The 8,977-nt window shown below is 52.2% G+C and overlaps 1 protein-coding gene across 1 annotated transcript in view; it reads left to right on the forward strand.

The window, feature by feature from the left end:
* Positions 1 to 8,977, forward strand: part of stag1a (stromal antigen 1a) — a 44,792-nt gene that overhangs the window by 27,500 nt on the left and 8,315 nt on the right. Inside the window, exons 11-19 of the mRNA XM_036982728.2 lie at positions 3,353 to 3,460; positions 3,569 to 3,801; positions 4,963 to 5,249; positions 5,400 to 5,674; positions 5,800 to 6,061; positions 6,478 to 6,652; positions 7,022 to 7,161; positions 7,798 to 7,899; positions 8,380 to 8,528. Coding sequence (XP_036838623.1) covers positions 3,353 to 3,460; positions 3,569 to 3,801; positions 4,963 to 5,249; positions 5,400 to 5,674; positions 5,800 to 6,061; positions 6,478 to 6,652; positions 7,022 to 7,161; positions 7,798 to 7,899; positions 8,380 to 8,528 — 1,731 coding nt within the window. The remainder of the gene's footprint in view (positions 1 to 3,352; positions 3,461 to 3,568; positions 3,802 to 4,962; positions 5,250 to 5,399; positions 5,675 to 5,799; positions 6,062 to 6,477; positions 6,653 to 7,021; positions 7,162 to 7,797; positions 7,900 to 8,379; positions 8,529 to 8,977) is intronic.

Raw genomic sequence — 8,977 nt, forward strand, 5'->3', positions numbered from 1 at the left:
GGTTTCAGGTCCTCTCTAAAAAGAAAACCATCTTCCTGATCCTCCCAACGAGGCGGTCCACCTGGTTACCTGAGATCCACCTGGTTACCTGAGATCCACCTGGTTACCTGAGATCCACCTGGTTACCTGAGATCCACCTGGTTACCTGAGATCCACCTGGTTACCTGAGATCCACCTGGTTACCTGAGATCCACCTGGTTACCTGAGATCCACCTGGTTACCTGAGATCCACCTGGTTACCTGAGATCCACCTGGTTACCTGAGATCCACCTGGTTACCTGAGATCCATCTGGTTACCTGAGATTCCCCTTTGAGATGCTAAATTGATCACATGTGCAAAGAAATCTATCTGCTGCCCCAGTCCAGCCTCTATCACTGCATTTACTTGGTTCTTGGCATGATCTGTGGTGGTTGGGATATTGCTATTGGGCCTCTAGCTTGCACTCTGCTGCTGCTCCTAGCAGTACCTGCGCCAGATTTGTGCCTCTCATAGTGTCTGTAGCACCGGACTTCACATCTCCCACTCCTCTGGCCCCTTCAGGTCCACTCCTCTGTGGTGTAGTGAGCAGTCACAGTCACGTAGCTTTCTGTTACCCTGGAGGTCCACTCCTCTGTGGTGTAGTAAGCAGTCACAGTCACGTAGCTTTCTGTTACCCTGGAGGTCCACTCCTCTGTGGTGTAGTGAACAGTCACAGTCACGTAGCTTTCTGTTACCCTGGAGGCCCACTCCTCTGTGGTGTAGTGGGCAGTCACAGTCACGTAGCTTTCTGTTACCCTGGAGGCCCACTCCTCTGTGGTGTAGTGAACAGTCACAGTCACGTAGCTTTCTGTTACCCTGGAGGCCCACTCCTCTGTGGTGTAGTGAACAGTCAGTCACGTAGCTTTCTGTTACCCTGGAGGTCCACTCCTCTGTGGTGTAGTCACTGTCACGTAGCTTTCTGTTACCCTGGAGGCCCACTCCTCTGTGGTGTAGTGAACAGTCACAGTCACGTAGCTTTCTGTTACCCTGGAGGTCCACTCCTCTGTGGTGTAGTGAACAGTCACAGTCACGTAGCTTTCTGTTACCCTGGAGGTCCACTCCTCTGTGGTGTAGTGAGCAGTCAGTCACATAGCTTTCTGTTACCCTGGAGGCCCACTCCTCTGTGGTGTAGTGAACAGTCACAGTCACGTAACTTTCTGTTACCCTGGAGGTCCACTCCTCTGTGGTGTAGTGAAAAGTCACGTAGCTTTCTGTTACCCTGGAGGTCCACTCCTCTGTGGTGTAGTGAACAGTCACGTAGCTTTCTGTTACCCTGGAGGCCCACTCCTCTGTGGTGTAGTGAACAGTCACAGTCATGTAGCTTTCTGTTACCCTGGAGGTCCAGCCGTGTGTGGTGTAGTGAACAGTCACGTAGCTTTCTGTTACCCTGGAGGTCCACTCCTCTGTGGTGTAGTGAACAGTCACAGTCATGTAGCTTTCTGTTACCCTGGAGGCCCACTCCTCTGTGGTGTAGTGAACAGTCACAGTCATGTAGCTTTCTGTTACCCTGGAGGTCCAGCCGTGTGTGGTGTAGTGAACAGTCACATAGCTTTCTGTTACCCTGGAGGTCCACTCCTCTGTGGTGTAGTGAACAGTCACAGTCACGTAGCTTTCTGTTACCCTGGAGGTCCACTCCTCTGTGGTGTAGTGAACAGTCACGTAGCTTTCTGTTACCCTGGAGGCCCACTCCTCTGTGGTGTAGTGAACAGTCACAGTCATGTAGCTTTCTGTTACCCTGGAGGTCCACTCCTCTGTGGTGTAGTGAACAGTCACAGTCACGTAGCTTACTGTTACCCTGGATGCCCACTCCTCTGTGGTGTAGTGAACAGTCACAGTCATGTAGCTTTCTGTTACCCTGGAGGTCCACTCCTCTGTGGTGTAGTGAACAGTCACGTAGCTTTCTGTTACCCTGGAGGCCCACTCCTCTGTGGTGTAGTGAACAGTCACAGTCATGTAGCTTTCTGTTACCCTGGAGGTCCAGCCGTGTGTGGTGTAGTGAACAGTCACATAGCTTTCTGTTACCCTGGAGGTCCACTCCTCTGTGGTGTAGTGACCAGTCACGTAGCTTTCTGTTACCCTGGAGGTCCAGCCGTGTGTGGTGTAGTGAACAGTCACGTAGCTTTCTGTTACCCTGGAGGTCCACTCCTCTGTGGTGTAGTGAACAGTCAGTCACGTAGCTTTCTGTTACCCTGTAGGTCCACTCCTTTGTGGTGTAGTGAACAGTCACAGTCATGTAGCTTTCTGTTACCCTGGAGGTCCACTCCTCTGTGGTGTAGTGAACAGTCACAGTCACGTAGCTTTCTGTTACCCTGGAGGTCCAGCCGTGTGTGGTGTAGTGAACAGTCACGTAGCTTTCTGTTACCCTGGAGGTCCACTCCTCTGTGGTGTAGTGAACAGTCACAGTCATGTAGCTTTCTGTTACCCTGGAGGTCCACTCCTCTGTGGTGTAGTGAACAGTCACAGTCACGTAGCTTACTGTTACCCTGGATGCCCACTCCTCTGTGGTGTAGTGAACAGTCACAGTCATGTAGCTTTCTGTTACCCTGGAGGCCCACTCCTCTGTGGTGTAGTGAACAGTCACAGTCATGTAGCTTTCTGTTACCCTGGAGGTCCAGCCGTGTGTGGTGTAGTGAACAGTCACATAGCTTTCTGTTACCCTGGAGGTCCACTCCTCTGTGGTGTAGTGAACAGTCAGTCACGTAGCTTTCTGTTACCCTGTAGGTCCACTCCTTTGTGGTGTAGTGAACAGTCACAGTCATGTAGCTTTCTGTTACCCTGGAGGTCCACTCCTCTGTGGTGTAGTGAACAGTCACAGTCACGTAGCTTTCTGTTACCCTGGAGGTCCAGCCGTGTGTAGTGTAGTGAACAGTCACGTAGCTTTCTGTTACCCTGGAGGTCCACTCCTCTGTGGTGTAGTGAACAGTCACAGTCATGTAGCTTTCTGTTACCCTGGAGGTCCACTCCTCTGTGGTGTAGTGAACAGTCACAGTCATGTAGCTTTCTGTTACCCTGGAGGTCCACTCCTCTGTGGTGTAGTGAACAGTCACAGTCATGTAGCTTTCTGTTACCCTGGAGGTCTAGCCGTGTGTGGTGAGGGCAACAGAGGATGCCTTGGATAATTAGTCGACGGTTTTGATATTTGTTCATAAAGACCTGGCACTGTCTTCATACTGAAGTGGTAAAACACACGTTTACATATCAACACATGTTTACATATCAACACACGTTTGCCATTTCACACATACTCGTATAATGGGACCCTGTGTGCTTATTGTAACTGTTTGGGACTGGCTGCCCCGTTTTAATGTCACTAGTTGTGATTGGTTGTTCTAGGGGCAGCGAGGATGCGTTGTCCAATGAGGACTGCGAGAATGTCTACCACCTGGTTTACTCCGCCCACAGACCTGTCGCCGTGGCAGCAGGAGAGTTCCTGCACAGGAAGTGAGTCTGCCTGCCTGTATGAGTGTTGGAATCCAACCCATAAATCCATTCAGCGATTATTATTGGCTGATATTGACCTTTTCCAGCAACATTCCACTTTTTGTGCAGGTTGTTCAGCAGACATGACCCCCAGGCAGAGGAGGAGTTGGCTAAGAGGAGAGGGAGGAGCAGCCCCAACGGGAACCTCCTCCGCATGCTGGTGCTGTTCTTCTTGGAGAGTGAGCTTCATGAACATGCAGCCTATCTGGTGGACTCTCTGTGGGAGAGTTCTCAGGAGCTGCTGAAGGACTGGGAGTGTATGACTGAGTTACTGCTGGAGGAGCCTGTACAAGGAGAGGAGGGTGAGACAGCTTTACCATAACTCACTGGTTATGTCCCGCGGCGTCTGGTTATGTCCCGCGGCGTCTGGTTATGTCCCCGCGGCGTCTGGTTATGTCCCGCGGCGTCTGGTTATGTCCCGCGGCGTCTGTTTACGTCCCGGCGTCTGTTTACGTCCCGGCGTCTGTTTACGTCCCGGCGTCTGTTTACGTCCCGGCGTCTGTTTACGTCCCGGCGTCTGTTTACGTCCCGGCGTCTGGTTACGTCCCGCGGTGTCTGTTTTATGTCCCGCGGTGTCTGTTTTATGTCCCGCGGTGTCTGTTTTATGTCCTGCGGTGTCTGTTTATGTCCCGCGGTGTCTGTTTATGTCCCGGTGTCTGTTTATGTCCCGGTGTCTGTTTATGTCCCGGTGTCTGTTTATGTCCCGGTGTCTGTTTACGTCCCGCGGTGTCTGTTTACGTCCCGCGGTGTCTGGTTATGTCCCGCGGTGTCTGGTTATGTCCCGCGGTGTCTGTTTATGTCCCGGCGTCTGTTTATGTCCCGGCGTCTGTTTATGTCCCGGCGTCTGTTTACGTCCCGGCGTCTGTTTACGTCCCAGCGTCTGTTTACGTCCCGGCGTCTGTTTATGTCCCGGCGTCTGTTTATGTCCCGGCGTCTGTTTACGTCTGTTTACGTCCCGCGGTGTCTGTTTACGTCCCGGTGTCTGTTTACGTCCCGGTGTCTGTTTACGTCCCGGTGTCTGTTTACGTCCCGGTGTCTGTTTACGTCCCGCGGTGTCTGTTTACGTCCCGGTGTCTGTTTACGTCCCGCGGTGTCTGTTTACGTCCCGGTGTCTGCTTACGTCCCGGTGTCTGTTTATGTCACGGCGTCTGTTTACGTCTGTTTACGTCCCGGTGTCTGTTTACGTCCCGGTGTCTGTTTACGTCCCGGTGTCTGTTTACGTCCCGGTGTCTGTTTACGTCCCGGTGTCTGTTTACGTCCCGGTGTCTGGTTACGTCCCGGTGTCTGTTTACGTCCCGGTGTCTGTTTACGTCCCGGTGTCTGGTTACGTCCCGGTGTCTGGTTACGTCCCGGTGTCTGGTTACGTCCCGGTGTCTGGTTACGTCCCGGTGTCTGTTTATAAAGAGGTGATTGATGATCAGACGGTGATCTCTCTCCTCATTGTCATCTCCCTCTCATCACAGTGCTGTCAGACAGACAGGAGAGTTCCCTGATAGAGTTGATGGTGTGTACCATCCGGCAGGCAGCAGAGGCTCACCCACCCGTCGGCAGGGGCACTGGGAAGCGTGTTCTCACAGCGAAGGAGAGGAAGACTCAGATAGACGACAAGAACAAACTGACAGAACACTTCATCATGGCCCTGCCCATGCTCCTGTCTAAGTACCAGGCCGACTCTGAGAAGGTGGCTAACCTGCTACAGATCCCTATGTTCTTTGATCTGGACGTGTACAGCGCTGGGCGTATGGAGAAGGTAGGAGTGTGTGTGTGTGTGTGCATGCTCGGTTTGTGTGTGTGAGAGGCCTAGTTAATGTTTTCGTGTGTGACGTTTTCTCTATGGGTGACTGTAGTTACTGACCTCCCTCCCTCCTTCTCTCCCTCCTTCTCTCCCTCCTTCTCCCAGCACCTAGATGCCTTACTGAAGCAGATCCGCCTGGTGGTGGAGAAACACATTGAGACAGACGTGCTGGAGGCCTGCAGTAAGACCTACAGCATCCTGTGTTCTGAGGAGTACACCATCATGAACAGAGTGGACATCGCCCGCTCGCAACTCATCGACGAGATAACGGACCGCTTCACACACTCCGTAGAAGACCTGCTGCAAGAGGCCGAGGAGGCCGACGATGACGACATCTACAACGTTCTGTCTACCCTCAAGAGACTCACGGCCTTCCACAAGTAAGACCTTCCATCCTCTGTCTCATTTCGAGTAGAACCCTCGCTCCCTCTCGCCGTCCCTCTCAGTAAGTCATGAATATAAAGGTTCTCCCAGGATTCTGACTGGTGTGTGTGTGTGTTCCCAGTGCTCATGACCTGACGCGGTGGGACCTGTTTGGTAGCTGCTACAGGTTGTTGAAGGCTGGTATTGAGCAGGGGGCCATGCCAGAGCAGATCGCTGTCCAGGCCCTGCAGTGTTCCCACTACTCCATACTGTGGCAGCTGGTGAAAATCACAGAGGGAACTCCTAGTAAGGAGGACCTGGTGGCTCTGAGGAGAGTGGTGAAGTCCTTCCTGGCTGTCTGTCAGCAGTGTCTGTCCAATGTCAACACACCTGTGAAAGAACAGGTACGAACCAGTTTGCACCTGTCAGACCAGTCTCACTCCACTTAGACCAGTCTCACTCCACTTAGACTAGTCTCACTCCACTTAGACTAGTCTCACTCCACTTAGACCAGTCTCACTCCACTTAGACCAGTCTCACTCCACTTAGACCAGTCTCACTCCACTTAGACTAGTCTCACTCCACTTAGACTAGTCTCACTCCACTTAGACCAGTCTCACTCCACTTAGACTAATCTCACTCCACTTAGACCAGTCTCACTGCAGTTTACACCTGTTCAACCAGTCTTTTTCAAGTTCAGTAAACCAGTTTAAACTCCAGTTTACACCACTTCAACTAGACTCACTCCAGTTTAAACTGATGATGGTGGTGATGATGAAGAACAGTGTTAATGATGATGTGTTCCCTCCCTGTACAACAGGCCTTCATGTTGTTGTGTGACCTGCTGATGGTCTTCAGTCACCAGTTGGTGTCTGGGGGCAGAGAAGGACTGGAGGCCCTGGTGTTCAACCCAGACAGCACCTTACAGAACGAGCTGCTCACCTTCATCCTGGACCACGTCTTTATAGACCAGGACGATGAGAACCAGAGCATGGGTTAGAGACACGCACACAGAGACACACACACACACACAGCAGGTGGCCTAGCAGTTGGGTCAGTATCCGAGAGGTCGCTGGTTCAGATCCCGAGCCGACTAGGTGAAAAATCAGCCAATGCCTTGAGCAAGGCACTTAACCCTCATTGCTCCAGGGTCGCCGTCAGTAATGTCTGATTCCTGGCCGTGACCCCACTCTCTAAGAGTGTCTCAGGGGGAGTTGGGATATGCAAAAAACCCATTTCCAATTCAAACATTGGAATTGTAAGCACCCACCTAATTATTATTATTATTATTATTACACACACACACATTCTACACACACACACACACACACACAGACCACTAAGTATGTATGTTCTGTCTCCAGAAGGCGACGAGGAGGATGAAGCCAATAAGATAGAAGCCCTTCACAAGAGGAGAAACCTGCTCGCAGCCTTCAGCAAACTCATCATCTATGACATCGTGGACATGCCTGCTGCTGCAGACATCTTCAAACACTACATGAAGGTGCTGACCTGGTGTCACCTGACCTGGTGTCATCTGACCCTTCAATGAAACATGACAATAGTTGTTTCTGTCCCTGATCCCTGTATGCTTTCATTTCATGTCTGATAGTCACACATCAGCGTGCTAGCCTCTTGTATCCTCAACCAAAGATCTGACTGGTCTCTCTCCTGTCTCTCTCTCTCTCTTGTCTCTCTCTCTCTCTTGTCTCTCTCTCTCTCTTGTCTCTCTCTCTCACCTGTCTCTCTCTCTCTCTTGTCTCTCTCTCTCTCTGTCTCTCTCTGTCTCTCTCTGTCTCTCCTGCCTCTCCTGTCTCTCCTGTCTCTCCTGCCTCTCCTGTCTGTCTCTCTCTGTCTCTCTCTGTCTCTCTCTGTCTCTCTCTGTCTCTCCTGCCTCTCCTGTCTCTCCTGTCTCTCCTGTCTGTCTCTCTCTGTCTCTCTCTGTCTCTCTCTGTCTCTCCTGCCTCTCCTGCCTCTCCTGTCTCTCCTGTCTCTCCTGTCTGTCTCTCTCTGTCTCTCTCTGTCTCTCTCTGTCTCTCCTGCCTCTCCTGCCTCTCCTGCCTCTCCTGTCTCTCCTGCCTCTCCTGCCTCTCTCTGTCTCTCCTGCCTCTCCTGTCTCTCCTGTCTCTCCTGTCTCCAGTATTATAATGACTATGGTGATATCATCAAGGAGACTCTCAGTAAGACCAGACAGAGTGATAAGATCCTCTGTGCCAAAACCCTCATCCTCAGTCTGCAACAGGTACTGACACACCCGCTCCACACACACACACTGACACCCGCTCCACACAAACACTGACACACTCGCTTCACACACACACACACTGACACACCCGCTCCACACACACACACTGACACCCGCTCCACACACACACACACACACTGACACACCCGCTCCACACACACTGACACACCCGCTCCACACACACACACTGACACCCGCTCCACACACACACTGACACACCCGCTCCACACACACACTGACATACCCACTCCACACACACACTGACACACCCGCTCCACACACACACTGACACACCCGCTCCACACACACACTGACACACCCGCACCACACACACTGACACACCCGCTCCACACACACACACTGACACACCCGCTCCACACACACACACACTGACACACCCGCTCCACACACACACACACTGACACACCCGCTCCACACACACTGACACACACTCACTGTTCACTGTGTGTGTTGTAGCTGTTCAACGAGCTTCTCCAGGACCAGGGTCCTACTCTGGACAGAACATCGTCTCACGTCAGCGGCATCAAGGAGTTGGCCCGGCGCTTCGCCCTCACCTTCGGCCTGGACCAGATCAAAACCAGAGAGGCTGTCGCTACGCTGCACAAGTAAGACCACACACACACACACACACAGAGACAGACAGACCCAACACACACACACACACACACACACACACACACAGAGACAGACAGACCCAACACACACACACACACACACAGAGACAGACAGACCCAACACACACACACACACAGAGACAGACCCAACACACACACACACACACAGAGAGACAGACCCAACACACACAGAGAGACAGACCCAACACACACACACACACACACACACACACACAGAGAGACAGACCCAACACACACACAGAGAGACAGACCCAACACACACACACAGACACAGAGAGACAGACCCAACACACACAGAGAGACAGACCCAACACACACACACACACACACACACACACACACACACAGAGAGACAGACCCAACACACACACACACAGAGAGACAGACCCAACACACACACAGACAGAGAGAAACAGACC

Source organism: Oncorhynchus mykiss, chromosome 7 (assembly GCF_057628025.1).
Source record: "Oncorhynchus mykiss isolate SJ-2025 chromosome 7, ASM5762802v1, whole genome shotgun sequence".
Classification (NCBI taxonomy): domain Eukaryota; kingdom Metazoa; phylum Chordata; class Actinopteri; order Salmoniformes; family Salmonidae; genus Oncorhynchus; species Oncorhynchus mykiss.